This window comes from Erinaceus europaeus, chromosome 15, assembly GCF_950295315.1.
Source record: "Erinaceus europaeus chromosome 15, mEriEur2.1, whole genome shotgun sequence".
Classification (NCBI taxonomy): domain Eukaryota; kingdom Metazoa; phylum Chordata; class Mammalia; order Eulipotyphla; family Erinaceidae; genus Erinaceus; species Erinaceus europaeus.
In genome coordinates, this window is record NC_080176.1 from 77402483 (window position 1) to 77426657 (window position 24175).

Below are 24175 nucleotides of genomic sequence, written 5' to 3' on the forward strand. Positions count from 1 at the left end.
GCATAATTCCCCTAGTGCTGTCCATGGTGCTCACAGGTGGTGCTGGGGCTCAAATTCAGGCCCAACATGTGGGAGGCCTGTGCCACTTCCTGGGCCCAGAACCACATTCTTTCAAAAGGTGAAGTTCTGAGGCCAGCAAGATGGCTCAGTGGGTAGAGTACAGGACTATGGCCAAGGGTTAAGTTTTGGAGGTGGGTGAATTACATCTTGATTTTTATTTATTTATTTATTTATTTGAGAAAAAGACCTATGCAGGTATAAAGTCACCTCAAGCTTCAGAAAGACAGGAATGTATTCTGAAATCTTTTCATGATTTGTGGAAAGCCTAAGAGTACGGCCATCTGGTCACCTCTAGAGGCAGAGACGCCTGTGTTTTGAAGCCAGTGGGTACCAAACTCCTGGGTGACGTACCAGTGGCTGGAGTGAGTGAGTGAGTGACAGCCTCACTCCTCTGGGGCAAACAGACTGTCCCCATGATGCTCAGGCCAGGATGCTTGGCAGAACCAGGGCGGGAGGCAGAGCAGGAGCTGACAGTCTTGCCCTGTGGCTGAATTCCCCTGAAAAGAACCCCTGTGTACGTGTCACACACAGCAAGTACTTATCTCTCCCAGCCTCTTGCAGCCTTGCTTACAGGTCAGAAGCTATTGATAACCTTTGTCATCACAGGCAACCAGAGTCCCTGCCTGAGTGCCCTTGTCACCAACATCAGCCCCGGGGGGTCAGACGGGAGTCACACTCACTCCATGCAGGGAGACCATCCTGCTCTGCTTTCACTTTCTCTCTTTTCTTTTCTGTTTTAAAAGTTATTTTATTTATTTATTTATGAGAAAGATAGGAGGAGAGAGAAAGAACCAAACATCACTCTGGCACATGTGCTGCTGGGGATCAAACTCGAGACCTCATGCTTGAGAGTCCAATGCTTTATCACTGCGCCACCCCACAGACCACTTATAAGTTATTTTAATGAGAAAGATACAGAGAGAAAGACCAGAGCACTCCTCAGCTCTGGTTTATGGTGGTGCTGGGGATGGAACCTGGGACCTTGGAGTCTCAGGGATGAGTCTTTTTTCATAATCATTATGGTGTCTCCCCAGCTTAGCTTTCTTACTCTCTTTTTTTCTTCCTCTCTTTCTCTTTCTTGCTTTCTTTTCCTCCTTCCCTCCCTCTCCCCCTCCCCATCCCTCCCTTCTTTCCATCCTTCCTTCCTTCCTTTTCTCTGCAGGGAAACAGAGGAGGGAGAGAGAGAGACAAACAAACAAACAAACAAACAAACAAAAAACTGTGCTCACAGCAGCGAAGCTACCTTTGGTGGTGCCGGGCTTGAGCCTGGATGGCACACAGGGCAGAGCAGAGCTATTTCGCCGGCCCTGTTCTTCCTTCTCCATCACTAGCAGCTGGCCAGTCCCTGTGCTCCAGGCAGAGAGGGGCGGCCTCTATCTCCAGAGAAAAGGAGTCCTGGAAAAACAAAGGGAGAAGAGAAGAGAAAGGAGAGCAGGGGTGGCTTCTGGGCAGTTCCCAGTGCTGACTCTCTGCCTGGCCCCTAGCACTTTGGCCCTCGGCATTTCGCTGTCACTGAGTCTCCACCTCCCCTCCTGCAAGCCCCGCCCCCAAATCCCCGCCCTCCTGGCCAGGTGAGGTCAGAGGTCAAGGAAGCCCCCTCTACACCGCCTGCCCAGCCCCACTCAGCTGCCTGAATGTGCCACCCACTCTTCCCTGATGGAGGGACCTTGAGGGTTCAGGACTTCTAAGTGCCAACCCTGCAGTCTTCTTTAAATTTCATTTATTTCTTTCGTGGAAGAGAAGGAGAGAACCGATCATCTCTCCATCCCATGTGGTGCTGGGATCGAACACAGGACCTCACTTGTGCAAGCCCTATTGCACTGTCATGGAGTCACCTTCCAGGCTTGACTGAGCATTTGGTCTCTCGCCCCCCACAGTCGTTTTTATTTATTATTTTTGCCTCCAGGGTTATCGCTGGAGCTTGGTGCATGCACTATGAATCCACTGCTCCTGGAGGCTACTTTTCCTATTTTGTTGCCCGTGTTGTTGTTGGATAGGACAGACAGAAATGGAGAGAGGAGGGGAAGACAGGGCGGGGGAGAGAAAGAGAGACACCTGCAGATCTGCTTCACCGCCCGTGAATCGACCCCCCCCCCTTGCAGGTGCGGAGCCGGGGACTCCAACTGGGATCCTTGCACTGGTCCTTGTGACTTGCACCATGTGCGCTACTGCCAGGCCCCTATTTATTTCTTTTGTATTGCTGGGCAGGGCATGGGCTTCAGGCTTCATGCACAAGCCATACTGCAGATGCTCTTTGAGGTACTTTTTTTTTCACTTTTTAAAAAACAGTCCTTTAAAAAAATTAGATTAAATTTGTATATTTTGGATAGAAATGGAGAAATGGAGCGGGAAAAGGAAGATAGGGAGAGACACAGCAGCACTGCTTTTCCACTTGGGAAGCTTTGCCCCTGCAGGTGGGGACCAGGGGCTTGAACCGGGGTACTTGCACATGGTTACCTGTGCACTCAACTGGGTGTTCCACTGCTCAGACCTACTTTTTTTTCACTTTTGAAAAAAGCTTTATTTGTTCTCATGAGAGTGAACATGCCATGCCAGTAGTGGTTGAACTTAGGACCTCACCTCGTGCTTGTAAGTTCAGGGCTCTGCCCACTGTGCCACCTCCCGGGTCACTTTTTTCATTCTTTAAAAATATTTATTTTATTTTCTCTTTTGTTGTCCTTGTTGTTTTATCATTGTTATGGTTATTGTTATTGTTGTTATTAATGTCATCATTGTTGGATAGGACAGAGAGAAATGGAGAGGGGAGGGGAAGACAGAGAGGAGGAGAGAAAGATAGACACCTGTAGACCTGCTTCACTGCTTGTGAAGCGACTCCCCTGCAGGTGGGAAACCAGGGGCTCAAACCGGGATCCTTATACTGGTTCTTGCGCTTTGCGCCACATGCGCTTAACCCGCTGCACTACTGCCTGACTCCCCCCGCCTTTAAAATTTATTAATGAGAAAGATATGAGGAGAGAGAGGAAGAACTAGATATCATTCTGGTATATGTGCTGCTGGGGATTCAACTCAGGACCTCATGCTTGGAAGTCCAATACTTTATCTACTGTGCCATCTCCTGGACCACAAATAATTATTTTTTGATCTTTTTTAAAAAAATTATTGATTTATCATTGTATAGAGACAAAGAAATTTAGAAGGAGGGGAGGTAGAGAGAGAGGGAGAAGGAGAGGGAGGGGAGAGAGAGAGAGAGAGGGAGACCTGTAGCCCTGTTTCACCCCTCGTGAAGCTTTCCTCCTGCCGGTAGGGATCAGGGGTTTGAACCTGGGTCCTTGTGTACTGTAATGTATGTGCCACCACCTGGCCTTTTTTCATTTTTTTAGAGAGAGAAGGGTGGGGGAAGACACCTCAGCACCATTTCACCACCCATGGAGCTCGCTGGTGTGGGCTGTGATGCCCCTCTGTGGTATCTAGATAAGCTTTTCTGACCCCTCAGCCAGCTGCTTTGCGTCAGATGAGACTGTCCCTCTGCGGGAATCTGTGTTTGCTATGGTTCTGAAGCTTTATTATTTAATTTATTTGTATGAGAGAAGGGCAGAGGAAGCGAGGGGGGGCGGAGAGGGAGGGAGGGGGAGGGAGAGAGAGAGAGAAACTTCAGCACTGCTTGGCTCTGGCATGTAGTAGGCTTCTGAGTGAGGCCTCAGACATGGATATCCCGGGTCCTAAAAGAAAGAAATCTCCTGGGCCTGTTACTTTCTCTTACCATGAGAAAGCTGATAAGCGGAATGACTTTTCTGTGGCTCCCTGATAAGGATCTGAGCGTCCGCGGCAGGGCCTGGCGTCTTGTCTTGCTCTGTGTAGAAGAGAAGATGCGGAAGTTCATAGTTGGGCCAGAATCTTGCAGACGGAAAGCTGAGACTCTGAGAGCTGCAGCTGCAGCAGCTGGTCTGGGTGCCTTGCCGGCAGGTACAGAAACCCCTGGTTACAGGCTTGCCTGAGCCGGGTGTATCTTGGTGTCCAGTACTTTGGGGTGAGGGTTGTTCTTTTGTTTCTGGGGTGGTGCCGGGGGCTTAAACCCAGGGCCTCCGTTATAGAAGCATACACTGAGCTGCATCTCTGGATACTTTTCAAAATTCACTGTGAGTTACGATTTAAAAAAGGGAATCCTTTGATCTAGAATATCACTGTTAGGCATTTACCCAAAGAACACGCCAAGACTTTTCCAAAGGGACAAATGCACTCCTGTGTTCACAGCTGCATTATTCACATCAGCCAAAGAGTGGAAGCAGCCTAAATGCCCATTGACAGATGGCTGGCTAAAGGAATTATGGGATGTACTCTATGGAGTCCTATTTTGTAGTTAAAAAAAAAAGGAGATAGTGTGTTCTTTAGGACAAAGTAGATGGACTGGTGTTGATTATGCTGAGTGAAATAAGAAGTGAAAGACTACAGTCTTGTAACCTAATGTTACTCACAAAAAGGGGGATTTGTGGGGGGTGTAGTGGGGAGGAAGGTATCTCACTGGGTAGAGTTCCTGCCTTGCCACACATGCAGCCCAGATTCAAGCCCTGGCAGCACAAAGGAGATTCGATGGCAGCAAAGGAAGTTCCCAAGATGCGGTATCTCTCCTCTCTCTCTCTCTCTCTCTCTGTGAAATTATAAAAAAAGGAGATTAAAAATGTCCCGTCAGGGGAGTTGGGCAGTAGCATAGCAGGTTAAGCCATGTGGCACAAAGCGCAAGGACCGGCATAAGGGTCCTGGTTCGAGCTCCTGGCTCCTCACCTGCAGGGGAGTCGCTTCACAGGTGGTGAAGCAGGTCTGCAGGTGTCTATCTTTCTCTCCCCCTCTCTGTCTTCCCCTCCTCTCTCCATTTCTCTCTGTCTTATCTAACAACGACGATGACATCAACAACAACAACAATAACTACAACAACAGTGGAAAACAACAAGGGCAACAAAAGGGAAAATAAATACAAAAGAAAAAAGTCCCGTCAGCTCTATTTGAAATGGCACACACATGAGGCTCGGAATCTGAAGAAAAAAAAGTGAGAAAGGAAGAAGGAATGAGAAGGGGGGGAGGAGTATCTTCCTACTGCTTTGTGACCCTAGTTGGCTGGGTGTTTTGTGCGTGATGCTGCCCTCCTCAGAGAGGTGGGACTGTTCAAGCGCGTGCTGTGTGCAGCCTGCTCCTTCTCATCCCCTTAATCTGTCACCTTTCCAGGAGAACAGCCAAAGTCATTTCTTGAGTGTCTCACTGGATTTTTCATTCCAGTATCAGTCTGTTATTTCAGTGTTTTGGGGGTCAAGCAGTGGTGCATCTGGTTGAATGCACGTGTTACCATGAGCAAGGGCCCGATTCAGACCCTACCTGCATGGGGAAGTTTCACTAGCGGTGAAGCAGGGCTGCAGGTGTCTCTGTCTCTCTCCCTTTCTCTATCCCTCCCTCCCCTCTCAGCTTCTCTTTGTTCTATCAAGTAAAAAGGAAAGAAAACCAAATATTATTTATACATTTGTAGGGTGGAGATGGGCTGGAAAAGGAAAAACACATTTCTTGGCAGGGTGAAAATATTACAAGAACTGTTTATGGGATTTTTTTTTAAAGACAGCCTCTCTCTCTCTCTCTAGAACACCACTCCACAGTATTTTTAAATGCCTTTCTGAGATGCAGTTTGATGATCCTTTTTAAAAAAATACACTTTACTGGGGGTCTGGTTTGCAGTACAGCTGTTGACACACAGGCAGACCCCCTCACCTCCCTGTGATGGGCGTGTGGGTGTCTGCGATGATTTGCTTCTTTGTGTTTATTCAGAAAGGCTTTGCTCCCTGTCGTCACCTGTCATCACCCTGCGTCCCTTTTCTTTTCAGGTGGCCATGCAGCTGTCGCCCCCGTGTACTGGTGAGAGGCGCTATGAGCACCTTGGCCGATGCTGTAAGAAATGTGAACCTGGTGAGCACTTCCGACCTCCTGCCATTGTCCCTGAGAAGTGGGGAGGGCTCTTTTTATACATTTCTCTCTTTTTTACAGGGCTCTGGGGAGTGAACCCAAGCCTCACACATGTGTGATAGCTCTCAGCATCCTTTCTGGCCCGGTTTTTAAGTCCTGTGGAGAGAGAGACTGAGACCACCACTCCACCATCCATGGAGTTCTCTTTGGTGCTGTCCATGGTACTCCCATGTGGTGCTGGGAGTTGAACCCAGGTCTGCACCCTGGATATGTGCTTTATCCACTGAGCCATCTCATGGCCCTGCTTATTTCTTTTTAATGTGAAGAATGATTTCTGTCCTGGTAGCTGAAAAAGAAAAAAAAAAAGACTCTAGATAGGGTTTTTAAAAAGCATTATTGGTTTACACCATGATAGAATTTTGGGGTGGGGGAAGAGGGTACAGCTTTACAATTCTTTATGTGTGACAGTCACACCATTCAGCACCCGAGTCCTAGTGTCATCTCTTTATGCAAAAAGCCCCCTCCCCCCTCTTCTCCCCACCCCCGTCATAACTACCATGTTTTTTTTTTTTTTAAAGCCTCTTTTTTTTTCCTTCCCTGTAGGCTATGGGAGCCTGAGGGCTTTTTTTTTTTTTTTTTTTTTTTGGCCCTATAATACAGTTTGAGATCTGGCAGTGTGATGCCTCCGGTTCTGTTCTTTTTTCTCAAGATTGTTTTGGCAATTCTAGGTCTTTTCTGGTTCCAGATAAACATTTTTTTTATTATTAAAGAAAGGATTAATTAACAAAACCATAGGGTAGGAGGGGTACAACTCCACAGAATTCCCGCCACCCAATCTCCATAACCCACCCCCTCCCCTGATAGCTTTCCCATTCTCTATCTCTCTGGGAGCATGGACCCAGGGTCATTGAGGGTTGCAGAAGGTAGAAGGTCTGGCTTCTGTAATTGCTTCCTCGCTGAACATGGGCGTTGACTGGTCGGTCCATACTCCCAGTCTGCCTCTCTCTTTCCCTAGTAGGATGGGTCTCTGGGGAAGCTGAGCTCCAGGACACATTGGTGGTGTCTTCAATCCAGGGAAGTCTGGCCGGCATCCTGATGACACCTGGAACCTGGTGACTGAAAAGAGAGTTAACATACAAAGCCAAACAAATTGTTGAGCAATCATGGACCCAAAGCTTGGAAAAGTGGAGAGGAAGTATTAGGGAGGTACTCACTGCAAACTCTAGTATACTTCTGCTTTCTTACTTTGGTGCCATACTCCAAACTCAGTCAATTTCTGCTTTGCATTTCTACTTCTTTTTTTTTTTTTTTACATGCATAACATTCCCCAGATTCCCATTTAGCAATACAACCCCCACTATTTCATTCATCATTTTTAATGGACCTGTATTCTCCCCACCCACCCACCCACCCCAGAGTCTTTTACTTTGGTGTAATACTCCAATTCCATTTTAGGTTCGACTTGTGTTTTCTTTTCTAATCTTGTTTTTCAACTTCGGCCTGAGAGTGAGATCATCCCATATTCATCCTTCTGTTTCTGACTTATTTCACTCAACATGATTTTTTCAAGGTCCATCCAAGATCGGCTGAAAACGGTGAAGTCACCATTGTTTACAGCTGAGTAGTATTCCATTGTGTATATATACCACAACTTGCTCAGCCACTCATCTGTTGTTGGACACCTGGGTTGTTTCCAGGTTTTGGCTATTACAAATTGTGCTGCCAAGAACATATGTGTACACAGATCTTTTTGGATGGATGTGTTGGGTTCCTTAGGATATATCCCCAGGAGGGGAATTGCAGGGTCATAGGGTAGGTCCATTTCTAGCCTTCTGAGAGTTCTCCAGACTGTTCTCCACAGAGGTTGGACCAATTGACATTCCCACCAGCAGTGCAGGAGGGTTCCTTTGACCCCACACCCTCTCCAGCATTTGCTGCTGTTCCCTTTTCTGATGTGTGACATTCTCACAGGAGTGAAGTGATATCTCATTGTTGTCTTGATTTGCATTTCTCTGACAATTAGAGACTTGGAGCATTTTTTCATGTGTTTCTCGGCCTTTTGGATCTCTTCTGTGGTGAATATTCTGTCCAATTCCTCCCCCCACTTTTGGATGGGGTTATTTGTTGTCTTGTTGTTGAGTCTGGTAAGCTCTTTATATATGTTGGTTATTAAACTCTTATCTGATGTATGGCATGTAAAGATCTTCTCCCATTCTGTGAGGGGTCTCTTGATTTGGGTAGTGGTTTCTTTTGCTGTGAAGAAGCTTTTTAATTTGATGTAGTCCCATAGGTTTATACTTGCCTTAGTCTTCCTTGTAATTGGATTCGTTTCATTGAAAATGTCTTTAAAATTTATGCGGAAAAAAGTTCTTCCAATATTTTCCTCTAAGTATCTGATAGTTTCTGGTCTAACATCCAAGTCCTTGATCCACTTGGAATTTACTTTTGTATTTGGTGAAATACAGTGATTCAGCTTCATTCTTCTGCATGTTTCAACCCATTGTTTCCAACACCATTTGTTGAAGAGACTCTGCTTCCCCCATATAATAGTCTGGGCCCCTTTGTCAAAGATTAGATGTCCATAGGTGTGGGGCCTCATTTCTGGGCTCTCAATTCTATTCCACTGGTCAGTGTGTCTGTTCATGTTCCAGTACCAAGCAGTTTTGATGACAATGGCCCTATAATATAGTTTGAGATCTGGCAGTGTGATGCCTCCGGTTCTGTTCTTTTTTCTCAAGATTGTTTTGGCAATTCTAGGTCTTTTCTGGTTCCAGATAAACATTTGTAGCATTTGTTCTATTCTCCTAAAAAATGTGCTTGGGATCTTGATGGGGATAGCATTAAATTTGTAGATGGCTCTGGGTAATATATTCATTTTGATGATGTTAATTCTTCCAACCCATGAGCATGGAATATCTTTCCACTTCTTTGTGTCTTTTTCAATTTCTTTGAGTAGTGACTCATAATTTTCAGTATACAAGTCTTTCACTTCTTTGGTTAGGTTTATTCCTAGATATTTTATTGTTTTTGTTGCTATAGAAAAAGGAACTTATTTCTGGATTTCAATTTCTTCTAACTTAGTGTTTGCATAGAGGAATGCCACTGACTTTTGAATGTTAATTTTATAGCCTGACACATTACTGTATTGCCTGATGATTTCCAAAAGCTTCTTGCTAGATTCCTTAGGTTTTTCCATGTATACTATCATGTCATCTGCAAATAAGGAGAGTTTGACTTCTTCTCTTCCAATCTGTATTCCTTTAATTCCTTGCTCCTGCCTGATTGCTATGGCAAGAACTTCCAACACTATGTTGAATAGTAATGGTGATAGTGGGCAGCCCTGTCTAGTACCTGATCTGAGGGGAAATGCTTCCAGTTTTTCACCATTGAGTATGATGCTGGCTGTAGGTTTGCTATATATAGACTCCACTATCTTCAGGAATTTTCCATCTATTCCTATTTTTTGTAGTGTTTTGATCATAAAGGGATGTTGTATTTTGTCAAAGGCTTTCTCTGCATCTATTGATATGACCATGTGGTTTTTGGTCTTGCTTTTGTTGATGTGGTGGATCACATTGATTGATTTACGTATATTAAACCAACCTTGCATGCCTGGGATAAACCCCACTTGGTCATGATGAACAATTTTTTTGATATACTGCTGTATCCGGTTGGCTAGAATTTTGTTCAATATTTTCGCATCTATGTTCATCAGAGATATTGGTCTGTAGTTTTCTTTTTTGGTTGTGTCCCTGTCTGCTTTTGGTATCAGGGTGATGTTGGCTTCATAGAAGCTGGCAGGGAGTATTCCAGTGTCTTCAATCTTCTGGAAGACTTTTAAAAGTAGAGGTATTAGTTCTTCTTTGAAAGTTTTGTAGAATTCATTTGTAAAACCATCTGGTCCAGGACTTTTATTTTTGGGAAGATTTTTGATAACTGTTTCAATTTCATTAGCTGTGATGGGCCTGTTCATGTTATCCACTTCCTCTTTACTTAGTTTTGGAAGTTGGTAGGTATCTAGGAAATCATTCATTTCTTCCAGGTTCTCTAACTTGGTGGCATATAGTTGTTCATAGAAGCCTCGCATGATATGTTGAATTTCTGCGGTGTCTGTTGTGATATCTCCTCTTTCATTTACTATCCGATTTATTTGGGTCTTCTCCCTTTTTTGTTTTGTGAGTCTGGCTAAAGGTCTGTCGATTTTGTTTACTCTTTCGAAGAACCAACATTTACTTTCATTGATCTTTTGTATGGTTTTCCTATTCTCAATGTTATTTATTTCTGCCCTAACTTTAGTAATTTCTGTCCTTCTGGTTGCTTTAGGGTTCCTTTGTTGTTCTTCTTCTAGGTCTTTAAGATGTGCAATCAGGTTGTTTATTTGTGCCTTTTCTTGTTTCCTAATGTGTGCTTGTATAGCTATGAACTTCCCTCTTAGGACTGCTTTAGCTGTGTCCCAAATATTTTGATAGCTTGTGTCTTCATTTTCATTGAACTCTCGAAACATTTTGATTTCTTCCTTGATTTCCTCTTTGACCCAGAAGTTGTTAAGAAGTGTACTGTTGAGCTTCCACATTTTGGCACTGTTACTAATCTTTTGTTGATTGTTAAGTGTTAGTTTAATTCCACTGTGGTCTGAGAAGATGCTTGGGATGATTTCAGTGCTCTTGAATAGGCTGATGCTGTCTTTGTGGCCTAACATATGGTCTATTCTTGAGAATGATCCATGTGGGTTTGAGTAAAATGTGTATTCCAGTTTCTTGGGATGAATGACTCTGAAAATGTCCAATAGTTCTAGTTTATCTATCTCTTCATTTAGCTCCCTTATGTCTTTACTGATTTTCTTCCTGGATGATCTGTCAAGTTGAGAGAGTGGGGTGTTGAAGTCCCCTACTATGATTGTGTTACTGTTAATATATTGCTGTAGCTCTTTCAGTAGAAGTTTGATGTATTTAGATGGCTTCTCATTGGGTGCATAGATATTAATAATTGTTAAGTCCTCTTGATTGACTGATCCTCTGAGCATTAAGTAGTGTCCATTCCTATCTTTTTTAATCTTATGTATTTTAAAGTCTATCATGTCAGATATGAGAATAGCTGTTCTTGCCCTTTTTTGTGGGCCATTGGCTTGAATGATAGTTTTCCATCCTTTCACTTTAAGTCTGTGTTTGTCTTGTTGCGTTAGGTGAGTTTCCTGTAGACAACATATTGTTGGGTTGTGTTTTCTGATCCATCTTCCTACTCTGTGTCTTTTAATAGGTGAATTCAGGCCATTCACATTTATTGATATCAAAGATTGAAGATATTTTAACGCCATTCTTGTAGAGTTTTAGAGTGTTTTGATATATGTTCTATTTGTGGTGGTCTGGTTGTTTATAGGAAACCTTTCAGAACTTCTTTCAAGGCAGGCTTGGTGATGGTTGCTTCCTTCAACTGTTGCTTGTCTGAGAAGGTTTTGATGCTTCCATCTAGTCTGAATGACAATCTAGCAGGATATAGTATTCTTGGCTGAAAGCCTTTCTCATTGAGCACTCGATAGATATCTTGCCATTCTCTTCCGGCCTGTAGTGTTTGTATGGAGAAGTCTGCTGCTAATCTTATGGGTTTTCCTTTGTAGGTGACTCTTTGTTTTTCTCTTGCAGCCTTGAGGATCCTTTCTTTATCCTTATTCCTTTCCAATCTAAGTATGACATGTCTTGGTGTCTTTAGGTCTGGGTTAATTCTGTTTGGGACCCTCTGGGCTTCTTGAATCTTTATGTCTTTGGTGTTGTCTAGACTAGAGAAATTTTCAGCTATTATGGCCTGGAGAACGCTTTCTTCCTCCCCTTCTCTTTCTTCCTCTGGTAAGCCAATAATGCGTATATTGTTTCTTTTGAAGTCATCCCATAGGACTCTGTTGTTGTTTTCAGCATCTCTTAATCTCTTTTTGAGATCTCTTACTTCTTTTTTAGTTGTCTCTAATTCATCCTCAATCTTGCTAATTCTGTCTTCAGCCTCATTGATTCTATTCTCTCTGCCCTCTACTGCTTTCTGGAGTTCATCTATTTTGTTGCCCTGCTCTGATACTGTTTTAGCTTGTTCAGCTAGTTGCCTTCTTAGCTCAGCAATTTCAGCTTTCAGCTCTCTAATAACCATGAGGTTATTAGAATTTTCTTCCATATTCTCATTTGTTGTTCCTGCAGTTCTGATTACAATTTTTTCAAATTCTTTACTCACTCCTGTTATTATTTCCTTAGCTAATGTTTGGATGTTGAACTCGTTGTTTTGTGCTTCGCCCTCTGGAGGACTTTTAGCTGGACTCTTGTCCTGGTTCGAGTCTCCATTATTTTTTCTTGTTGTTTTAACCATTTTGTATAAGTTAACAGTTTTTTCAATCCCTGAGTTGGAGTTCAATGGTGTAAAAGCCTTTTTTTTTTTTTCCCCTGTAGGCTATGGTAGCCTGAGGGCTTTTAAACTATCAATAGGCTTCTTGGCTTAATCACTGACTGCTGACCAAGAGATAAAGCAGGGTGTGGCAGAGATAATCCAGTGGTTATGCAAAGAGACTTTCACAGCCCCTCAGCTATGCCACCGAGGTATAGGTCTTCTCCTGAGTTTCCCGGTTAGATCTCTGTACCCTGGTGTCCCTCCCTGTTGCTGCTCCAGATTCTGAGGGTAGTAGCAATGGAGACTCAGAGTTGCACTTGGTGAGTCTCTGGGGAGTCCTTTCCTCCCTTCAGCTGTCCCCTTGTTGGTGGAGCAGACTGGAGGTGGTGTCTCCACTGACAAACTGTCAAACTGTTAGCAGTCACTTGATCTCTCCTTAGGCCCCTCCCTCCTCTCTGTCTCCAGCCACGCGTGTTTGTACTCACGGGTGATTTACTGGGTTTCTGTGGTCATTCTAGTCCTGTCTTGTTTCGGTCCGGGTGGTCTCCTTTGGTATTCCTAGTTGATCCAGGAGAGGAGAGGAGAGGAGAGGAGAGGAGAGAAAGCGATCTGCTGCTCGTAGCTCCGCCTCCGCTTTTTTTTTTTTTTTTTTTTTTACTAAATCTGTGGGCTAGTTGGTTGGGGTTTTTTTGGTCTCTCTCTCTCTCTCTCTCTCTTTGTGTGTGTGTGTGTGCTTCACTTGTACATGTTGCAGGTATGTCTAAAACCACCTCTCACAGTAGGGGGAATCTTTGGCCAGTGGTGGAATGCGATCACATCTGTCGCAGAGCTAATCCTAGTGGATATAAATAAATCTATCCGGTAGCACACTTGGTTCAATGCACTTGTTACTATGTGCAAAGACTCTGTTTCAAGCTCCTTGTCCCCATCTGCGGGGGGGGGGGGAGGACTTTGCAAGCAGTGGAGCAGTGCTGCAGGTATCTGACTCCTCCTCTTCTTCCTCCTCTCCTCTCAATTTCTTTGTCTATCCTACAAGTAAATAAAACACTTTGAAAAATCTGTCTATCTTGGGAGAGGTCAAAGCACTGCTCCAGCATGTGCAGTGCCAGGGATCAAACCTACGTCCCAGGCTGCAAATCTTACACTTTACCCACTGAGTCTTATCTCTTGGCTGCTTGCTTTGATTTTGCTTTTCTCTGCCTTTTTTTCCCTTTCTTTTTTTTTCTTTCTCTTTTTCTTTCCCTTTTTCCCCCCTCCTCTCTCTCACTCACTTTCTCTGTCTCTCTCTCACTATCTTTCATGGAATAGGGCCTCTCACACACACTGCTTCACTGCTCTCAGGCTGCCTTTTCATTCAGATACAGAGCAAGATGGGGCAAAAGAGGGAGAGACACCACAGCACCAGAGCTTCCTCTGGTGCCAGGGCACTTCCCATGTGGTATCAGGGTTCACAGTTGGACGCACACCCGCCCTTGCTCTGACTCTGGCCTGGTGTATTTTCTTTCTAACTTAAGGGTCTTACATGTCCTCGAAATGCACTGCTACCTTGGACAGCGCCTGCCTGCCCTGCGGCCCAGATGAGTACCTGGACAGCTGGAACGAGGAAGAGAAGTGCTTGCTGCACAAAGTGTGTGATGCAGGTGAGGGCTCTCAGGGGAGCAGCTACTGGGATGTGTGCAGGGTCCTGTGAAACTCCCCTTTCAAGCTCTTGTTCTTCTGGGCCCTGGGGGTGGCTCACCTGGTGGAGTACACACGTCACCATGTGCGGGGACCTGGGTTCAAGTCCCTGGCCGTCACACAGGAGTGCCTGCAGGGGGCTCCCATGGTCTCTTGAATTTAGGTCTCAGGTCTCTTGGTCTCAGGTCTTTTTGGTCTCTTGGTCTCTTGATTTCTCTCTCTCTTTTAAAATAGATTATTTATTTATTTATTTATTTATTAAAGAGGTAGGAGGAGAGGGAGGAAGGACCAGATGGGGGTTAGGTGATAGCACAGTGGGTTAAGCACACATGGCACCAAGCACAAGTATTAAGCACAGTATTAAGGATCCCAGTTCGAGCCCCAGGCTTCCTACAGGGGTTCGCTTCACAAGCGGTGAAGCAGGTCTGCAGGTGTCTATCTTTCTCTCCCCCTCTCTGTCTTCCCCTCCTCTCTCCATTTCTCTCTGTCCTATCCAACAACAATGACATCATCATCAACAACAATAATAATAACCACAACAACGATAAAACAAGAAGGACAACAAAAGGGAAAAAAATGGCCTCCAGGAGCAGAGGATTCGTGGTGCAGGCACCGAGCCCCAGCAATAACCCTGGAGGCAAAAAATAAAAGAAAAAAAAGAGAAAGAACCAGATATCACTCTGGTACATGTGCTGCTGAGGATTGAACTCAAGACCCCCCATGCTTGAGAGTCCAAGGCTTTATCCACTGTGCCACCTCCTGGACCACTCCTGGTCTCTCCATCTCAGGTGTCTTCTGATCTGCTGTAACTTCAAAGCCTTTGTCCTTGGAGCTTGTTTGAGGGGCCCTTGCTCAGACTTTGTTCTTCCCCTGGAGTTGATTCCCATGGTCCATCTGTTGAGGGACCCTGACTTGGGCCCAGGAGCTCACCCTGTCTGACTGCTGCTGGCTGTGCCCTCCCAGTGTCGCTGCATGTCTTCTCTCCCGTGCCCCATGTGAGGTGGTTCTAAGCTCTGGGGGCTCGACCCGATTCTTCTTTGTTCTGTGCTTGGCCCACGTCCCCAGCTGGCAGAGTGCAGGTGTGTGTCAGGGGCCCTGGGCTGTTTCTCCTTGCCCTGTGCTCCCAATCGGTGGCTCTTGTTGCTTCACAGACTCTTCTCAGTGGCCCCCTGCTCCTCCCAGCAGGGCCTATCCAGGAGGGCAAGGTGATTTCTTGCCACTCTCTTTACCCCTTTTCAAAAGGAACGACTGGTGGTGGTGGTGGGGGGGGGTGGCAGGTGTCTCACCCAGTAGAGCTCACATATTACACTGCACAAGGACCCAGTTTCAGGAGCCGGGTTGTGGTGCGCCTTGTTGAGCGCACATATTACAATGCACAAGGATCCAGGTTCAAGCCCCTGGTCCCCACCTATAGGGGGAAAGCTTCACAGGTGGTGAAGACAGTGCTCTGTCTCTCCCTTTCTCTTTCTCCCCCTTCCTCTTAATTTCTGAGTGTCTCTAGCCAATAAATAAATAAATGTAATTAAAAAAACAAACAAACAAGGACCTAGGTACAAGTGCAGGACCACCCCATGAAAGCACCAGCAGGGGAGAAGCTTCATGGGCCATGGATCAGTGTGGAATTATCCTTCCTTTTCTCAGTGTCTCTCTCTTCCTCTCTGTCTCACACCCTCTATCTAGAGGAGAGAAAGAAGAACAAAATTGGCCTCTGGGAGTGGCGGAGTCATGTAGGCGTCAAACCCCAGCATGACTCCGCCAGTTTCTTCAGCCCTTTTATTTCAGATGTAGAGACAGAGAGACAAGGAGAGACACCCTGACACTCGTCCACCGTCTGCAGTTTCCCTGGTGCCATGGTGCACCCATGTGGTGCTGGGGCTACAACTGGGTGCTCTGCCCACGGTAAGTTGTGAGTCCCACCGAGAGAGCTGGCTCCTGGCTCCTGTCATCAAGTTTCTGGATGAGGTGACGACTCCAGGAGTCTTTATGGACTTCTGTGCATCCACACCCACCTTGGATGTTTCTGGCCTGGATCTGGAAACCAGCACTTTCTCGGAGGATTCCTGACTGCAGCCATATCTCAGCACCTCTGGGTGTGGGGAGAGTCACTACTTCTGGGTGGATCCCTGGCTACTAGATGTATTTGCAGTGCACAGAACTAGGAAATAACTATGTTTTTTTATATTTATTTATTTATTCCCTTTTGTTGCCCTTGTTGTTTGATTGTTCTTATAGTTATTGTTGATGTCATTGTTGTTTGATAGGACAGAGAGAAATGGAGAGGGGAGGGGAAGACAGAGAGGGGGAGAGAAAGACAGATACCTGCAGACCTGCTTCACCGTCTGTGAAGTGACTCCCTGCAGGTGGGGAGCCGGGGGCTTGAACCGAGATCCTTATGCTGGTCCTTGCGCTTTGCACCACGTGCACTTAACCCGCTGCGCTACCACCCAACTCCCGAAATAACTGTTTTTTATACATTATCATGATCTTTTACTCTTTCTCTTTTTTTAGATAGAGGCAGAGACAGAGAGAGAGAGAGAGAGAGAGAGAGAGAGAACGAACATGAACAGCACCAAAGCTTCCTTCCACATGGTAGGGGCTGGGCTCAAACTTAGGTCTTGTGCATGGCAAGGCAGTGAGTGCACTATCCAAGTGAGCTATTTCTTCAGCCTCACTATCATTTCCCCAGGTTGTTAGAGAAGCTGGTAGGCTTTGGCTGGAGAAGATAATGTGGAAACTCAACTGACCAGAAGCACCTGATTCCAGCGGCTTCTCCTTTTTCTCTGCCTTTCCTACCAAGTAATGAGCTTGACTCACTGCTGTTTCTTGGAAATAAAGATTCATTCTGTCTGCTGGCAGAGTTGACAGAAGCACCAAGCCTGGTGCACTGAGATGTTTGAAAATGTCTCCAGCATCTGTTCATAAAAAGATACACTTGGGTACACTTATACTGGACTGGAATTTGGATTTTCCCAGGAAGCCGGATTTGTCTAGTGTGTTCTGGGCCTTGCATTATATGCAAAACTGGTTAAGCATACATAGTACTAAGTAGAAGGACCTATGTAAGGATCTGGGTTCGAACCCCCGGATGTGAAGCAGGTCTGCAGCTCTCTCTCTCTCTCTCTCTCTCCCCGTCTCCCCCTCCTCTCTCAATTTCTCTCTGTCCTATACAATAAAACGGGGAGGGGGGAAATGGCTGCCAGGAGCAGTGGATTTATAGTGCCAGCCCTGAGCCCAAGCAATCACCCTGGAGGCAAAAAAAAGAAGAGAGAAAAGACCTTACTGGGCTGATCCCAGAGAAGTCTTTGTCTCCTCTGTCTCCACTCTGTAGCCTCAAGGCCAAAGGTGCTTTTGCCCTGCAGGTGGAGGACAGGGGTCCTTGTGCATTGTAATATGTGGGCTCAACCATGTGCGCCACTACCCGGCTGTGGTCTCTCTCTCTTTAAAAATAAAATTAATTATATATCACTTGTATTATTATATATATTATATAATGATAAGTAATTATTTATTATATTATTAATATTTAGTTTTTATTAATTATAGTATATTTATAATTATATATTTATTGATATATAATTATATAATATAGTATAATTATATCGTGTATTACATAATCACAATTATAATATATATATATGGTACTTGTATTATTTTGGTGAAAGACACTAAAAGCACTGCTCAGCTCTGGCTTATGGTGGTGCTGGAAACTGAACCTGGGACTCTGGAGCTTGAGCCATGAATATCTTTTTGCACAACCACTATGCTATGTCCCCAGCTCCAACTGTCTTTTTTGCATTAACCCAAACCGTCAATCATCTTCTGGGCCTTCAGGCCTTCATCTTCCTCCTGTCATGGAAATTATCTTAAGAAAAATCAACCACAAATTTAAGTACTGAGAGAGGGAAGAAAACTTCCTGAGCCCTTTAGGTGCCATCTGGGAAGTGGGGTGATGGGGGGGGAGGGAGGTGGTCTGGGCGGTGCGGGATGGGAGGGAGGCCCCTGATTGCCCACCGCCCTGTCTCTCTCTGTCCCGCAGGCAAAGCCCTGGTGGCGGTGGAGCCGGGCAACCGGACAGCTCCGCGCCGCTGCGCCTGCACCTCCGGCTACCACTGGAGCGCCGACTGCCGCTGCTGCCGCCGCAACACCGAGTGCGCGCCCGGCCTGGGCGCCCTGCTCCCGGGTACGCGCCCCGCGCCCCCGACAGGTGGCGCTGGAGGGACTGGGAGCCCCATCCCTGCCCCCCCCAACCCAACAGGGCACCCCAGGGCAGGTCTTGGCGGTTAGCCCATGTGCTCTTAGAGCCCTTCCACCTGGCAAATCTTAGGGGGCACCAATACCCCCTTTAAAAAAATGTGTTCCTCCGTAGAAGAATGTTGAAAAACCCTGTGACTAAACTGAGTTTTAAGTTAGCAGAGAAAAAAAGAAGGGAAGGAGAAAGGGGGGAGGAGGAAGAGGAGGGTAGTGAGGAGGAGGAGGAAGGAGGGAAAGAGGAGGAGGAGGATTGCATATTTTAAAAAAAAGTTGCGTAAAGAGTGAGTTACAGGCTGGGGGTATGGATCCACCTGCCAATGCCCATGGTCAGCGTAGAAGCAGTCACAGAAGCCAGAACTCCCACCTTCTGCACCCCAAAAGTAATTTTGATCCATAATCCCAGTGGGGGAGAAATGACGAGGGGGGGGAAGATAACCAGAGGGTTCAGAACTCCAACTCCAGCAGGAACCAGAGAGAGGAGGAAAAAGGGAGGGATATTTGGATGTCGTCATAGGTGCATGTGTGACTTGGAAAGGAAGACAAGATGGGACCTTAAAAAATGGGCAGAAATATACCAATATAGACAGATGGTTTAAGTAATAATAGCTAACCCATATCTGCAACCTTGGGAGAACTGCTGTAGCTTCCAGTGGAGGGATTGGGGATCCAGAACAGGGCGGTGGGGACAGGGCGGACTTTTACCCCTATTATCTTGTAGTTTTGTAAATCAATATCAAATCACTATTTAAAAAAAAAAAGTGAGTTACCAGGAAATTAGAACCAGGAAACACTTTTTCTAAATAGTCAAGAAACTAGAAACCCTAGCTGTTTGATTCTTATCAGCATCCTTCTAAAATCACTTTGACTGGGGCTGTGTGATCGCACTTGGTAGAGTACATACTTTACCAGACCAAGGACCTGGGTTTGAGCCAGGCCACCACTTGAGAGCACCAGCACAGGGGAAGCCTGGAAAGTAGTGAGGCGATACTAGGATCTCTCTCTCTTTTTCTCCCTCACTCAGTCGCTTGCCCTCAAACAAACACAGCCATTTTAACATTTTTTAAAATTGTCTTTATTTATTGGAAAGAGACAGACAGAAACTGAGAGGAAAGGGGATGACAGAGAGGGGAAAAGACAGACACCTGCAGCACTGCTTTACCACTTGCAAAGCTTTCCCCCTGCGGGTGGGGAGTTGGGGCTCAAACCCAGGTCCTTGCACACTTGTAATGTGTGTACTTACCAGGTGTGCCACCACCTGGCCCCCACCCATCTTTTTAACTGTTGGACAGTTGATATAGTTCTCTTCCTTCCTGTGATTTGTATGTACTTCACTTTTTTTTTTTTTTTGTATGTTTGCTAGGACAGAGGGGGGAAAGGAAGATAGAGAGGGAGAGAGACACCTATAGACTTGCTTCACTGCTCATGAAGCTTCCTCCCTGCAGGTGGGAACCAGGGTCTTGAACACAGGTCCTTGTGCACGGTAACATGTGCGCTCAACCAGGGGAGCCACAGATCCTCTGACCCCAGACCATAGAATTTCATCCTGCTGTATTTTTTTTTCTTTTTGCCTCCAGGGTTATTGCTGGGGCTCAGTGCCTGCACTATGAATCCACTGCTCCTGAAGGCATCTTTTCTTCTTTTTTGCCCTTGTTGTTTATCATTGTTGTTATTATTATTGTTGTTGTTATTGATGTTATTGTTGTTGGATAGGACAGAGAGAAATGGAGAGAAGAGGGGAAGACAGAGAGGGGGAGAGAAAGACAGACACCTGCAGACCTGCTTCACCGCTTATGAAGAGACTCCCCTGCAGGTGGGGAGCCCTACGCTGGTCCCTGCACTTTGCGCCATGTGTGCTTAATCTGCTGCGCTGCTGCTGACCCACCATGCTGTATTTTTATGCTCTGGTGACTTTGATAGATCTAACTGCTTCCTGGCTCCCTGAATTTTTTTTTTTTTCCATAGGGATTTATTATAGGGGCCTGGGCAGTGGGGCACCAGGTTGAGTTCACACATGACCATGCACAAGGACCCAGGTTCAGGCCCCTGCTCCTCACCTGCAGGGGAGAAGTTTCACGAGTAATGAAGCAGGTCTGCAGGTGTCTCTCTTTCTTCTTATCTCCCCCCTCCTCTTTCAATTTCTCTCTGTTCTATCAAATAAAAGTAGAAAGAAAAGAAAAAAGAAAAAATGGCCATCCGGAGTGGTAGATTCCTAGTGCTGGCACCAAGCTCCAGTGTTATCTCTGGTGGCAATACAAACAAAAACAAAACAGACAAAAAACTGGGGCTGGTCAGTGACTCACCTAATTGTAAATTACCATTTCCGAGGACCCTGGTTCAAACCCCCAACCCCCCCCCCCCAACCTGCAAGGGGGATGCTTCACAAGCAGTGAAGGAGATCTGTAGGTCTCTCTCTCTCTCTCTCTCTCTCTCTCTTTAATTTTTAAACTTTATTTATTTGCTAGAACAGAGAGAAGAGGGGGGAGATAGGGAGAGGGAGAGAGAGACCTGCAGCACTGTTTTCACCACTGTGAGGCTTTCTTCCTGCATTGGGGACCAGGGCCTTGAGTTTGGGTCCTTGTGGATTGTAATGTGTGCACTTAACTAGGTGCACTGCCTAGCCCCTCCCCCATCTCTGTCTCCTCCTTCTCCTCTCAGTTTTTCTCTGTCCTATCAAATAAAGAAAAAAATGCAGAATTATTTGTTAATGAGAGAGGGAGAGAGAGAATATTACTGTAGCACATGTGATACCAGGGATCAAACTCAGGGCCTCATACCTAACCCACAATGTGACCTCTGGGTCCTTCTGATTGACTTTGTTGTTGTCATCACCAGGGTCCCACCATTCTGCACTGACTTATAGAGAGAGACAGAGAGACACAGAGAAAAACGTCACAGCACCAAAGCTCCCCCCAGTGCAGTGGAGGTGGGGCTGGAACCTGGGTCACCCACATGGCAGAGCAGGCATCTCTCAGGAGGGCTGCCTTTTAGCCCTTTGATATGTATGTATGCATGTATGTATGCATCATTGGCCTTTGATATGTATGTATGCATGCATGCATGTATGTATGTATTATTGCCACCAGGCATATTGCCGGGGCTCTGCACTGACACTGCTAGAGAAATCGAAAGGAGGAGGGGGAGATAAAGAGAGAAAAAGACACCCCTGAAGCTCTGCTTCACCTCTTGGGAAGCTTCCCCTGCAGGTGGGAAGCAGGGGTTCAAACTCAGTCCTTGCACACGGTAAGAGGTGTGCTCAATTGGGTGTCACACAACCTGTACACCCCCTCCGCCATCTGGTTTTCCAGTTGTTCAAATCCATCTCTATGTGACAGCTAAGGCCCTTCTGCATCCTGACAGCAGGGCACAAGCGTGCCACCTGCTGCCTGACTTCCTTGAGTCTAGGGCAGGAAGGGGTGAGTGAGCTCTTCCCTGCTGCCCTGCTGGGTCTGTTTGCGTCTAGAGCAGCCCAAGGTGGCCCTCACTGCCCCCCTCTTTCCTCTTGCTGCTCCCTGCCCTCCGTTGGGGAAGGTTGTCAGGTGCCCCAGGAGCTCAGAGCAGGCTCTGGGCTGCAGGGGAGGTGTGCCTTCTTCTGCACAGTTTGGGTACAGACAAGGAGGGCCCCAGAAAGCCTGGGCCAGGCCCCTGTCCTCAGAGGGAAGACTGGGAAGTCCAGAGCATGAACTTGAGTCCTCTTTCCAGTCTGTCACTCAGCCCTCAGAGTCTTTGGGCTTTAAGTTGATTCACCTTTTAAATTTCTCTATATTTTTATTTTATTTAATAGTATCTTTTTATTTTTTTTGGTCATTGTGACTTCACCATTTCAGACCAACTGTTTTTCTTTCTTTTTTTTTTTTTTTTAAGATTTATTGATTTATGGGGGCCGGGTGGTAGTGCAGCGGGTTAAGTGCACGTGGTGTGAAGCACAAGCACCCATGCAAGGATTCCAGTTTGAGCCCCCAGCTCCCCACCTGCAGGCGGGTAGCTTCATGGGAGGTGAAGCAGGTCTGCAGGTGTCTGTTTCTCTCTCCCCTTCTCTGTCTTCCCCTCCTCTCTCTATTTCTCTCTATATCCTATTCAGCAACATTAACAATAACAAGGACAACAAAATGAGAAAAATGGCCTCTAGGAGCAGTGGATTCGTAGTATAGGCACCGAGCCCCAGTGATAACCCTAGAGGCAAAAAAAAAAACTATTGACATATCAATTAGAGGAAGAGAAGGAGAGAGAATCAGAGCATCAGTCTGGCACATGTGATGCTTGGGGATTGAACTCAGGCTTGAGAGTCCAATGCTTTGTCCACTGTGCCATCTCCTGGGCAGCTTAACTCTCCCCCCCCCCCCCCAGATAGAAAGATACCACAGCCCCCAAGCTTCTGCACCTGGTACTGTGGTGACGAGGCTCAAACCTGGCTTGTATGTGTAGCAAAACAAGCGCACTAGCCAAGTAAGCTATCTTGTCATCCCTTATTTTATCACTGAGAGGGTGATTTACTCATTTATGAGAGAGGGGAAAGAGAGAAACCCAGATCTTCACTCTAGTACTTGGCGTACTGGGACCAAACTCGAGAGGACCTTATCCATGTCAGCCCTGTGCTGTGTCCCTGACACACTTTCCCAGACTCGAAGGTCTTTGGTTTGGTTGGCTGGTTTGTTCTGACATTCCAGGCTTTGTGCCTGTGTAATTCCACCTTTCCCTAGGAGCTCTTTTTCTTTTTAAATGTTAGGTTGAAAGAGACAGAGAGGAGATGAAACAGAAGGAGAGACACCACCTGCCATGCCTGGGACTCCTTTGAGGTCCTGGGGTGCAAACCCAAAGTGTTCCCTCTACTACCTCCCACTGAGTTATCTCCTAGTCCCACAGGTCTTGGTTTTGAAGGGCTGACCTTCTGCGGTATGTTGCCCTCTACCAACGCCTCTTGCATTGATTAATTGCTACCTGTTAACAGGGCTTTTGCTAACAACATTTCCAGGCTAATCAAATTCTGAGACTCTGGGGGTTGGGGGAAGGGGTCCTACTTGTGGGGTGCAATTACATAAACCAAGAACAGGCTTCCCACTTGACTGTGGGCCAAGCAAATCTAATTCCTTATTTTAGCCTTATCTTCCTAAGACTAAATCACAGAAGAGTCAGTCACTTCCAGAGTGGCTTGTGGTCTGGGGAGCTGCCAATTGCCCGAGCATGTATCTTCACGTGGGTGCCCATGGCCTTCTTTATGGGAATCGCCCAAAGGTCATCAAAGGCCGATGGCAGCAACCGGAACAAGACTCCCAAGACAGTTCCTCTTCCGCTGACAGAGTTGCACGAGAGACGCAGCAGGAAGAAGGATGCCGCCTCGTCTGAGTAGAGGGGCAGGAAATCAATGCCCATCTCTCCTCCTGTGTTTATATAAATAGCTTGACTGGGAATGTAATCAGTCTCTCTCTCTCTCTCTCTCTCTCTCTCTCTTTTTAATTATTGGAAAGAAACAGAGAGAAATTGAGAGGGGAAGGGAGATAGGGAGAGACAGAGCAACACCTGCAGCCCTGCTTCACCACTTGTGAAGCTTTCCCCCTGCAGATGGGGACCAGGGGCTTGAACCTGGGTCCTTGTGCACTGTAAAGTATGTGCTCAACCAGGTGCGCCACTGCCTGGCCACCAGTCAGTCTTCCTACTTTTTATTTTATTTTATTTTGTTTTGCCACCAGGGTTGTCACTGGGACTCAGTGGCTGCATGATAAATCCACTGCTCTCAGTGGCCTTTTTTTTTTTCTCTTTCCTTTCTATTTTCTTTTTGAGAGAGTCCGAGAGAAATTGAGAGTGAAGGGGAGGGAGAGAGACAGAGAGACTTGTAGCACTGCTTCACTGCTTGTGACATTTCCCTTTTTGAGGTGGTGGCCAGAGGCTAGAACCTGGGTCCTTGTGCATGGCCATGCATGCACTTTAT

The 24175-nt window shown here is 46.2% G+C and overlaps 1 protein-coding gene across 3 annotated transcripts in view; it reads left to right on the forward strand.

Moving 5' to 3' along the window:
- TNFRSF11A (TNF receptor superfamily member 11a) overlaps positions 1-24175 on the forward strand; it is a 72860-nt gene that overhangs the window by 27299 nt on the left and 21386 nt on the right. For all 3 annotated transcript variants that reach the window (XM_060173972.1, XM_060173970.1, XM_060173971.1), the window contains exons 2-4: positions 5883-5964; positions 13839-13964; positions 18038-18181. In XM_060173972.1, the coding sequence (XP_060029955.1) occupies positions 5926-5964; positions 13839-13964; positions 18038-18181 (309 nt within the window). In that variant the 5' untranslated portion in view covers positions 5883-5925. The remainder of the gene's footprint in view (positions 1-5882; positions 5965-13838; positions 13965-18037; positions 18182-24175) is intronic.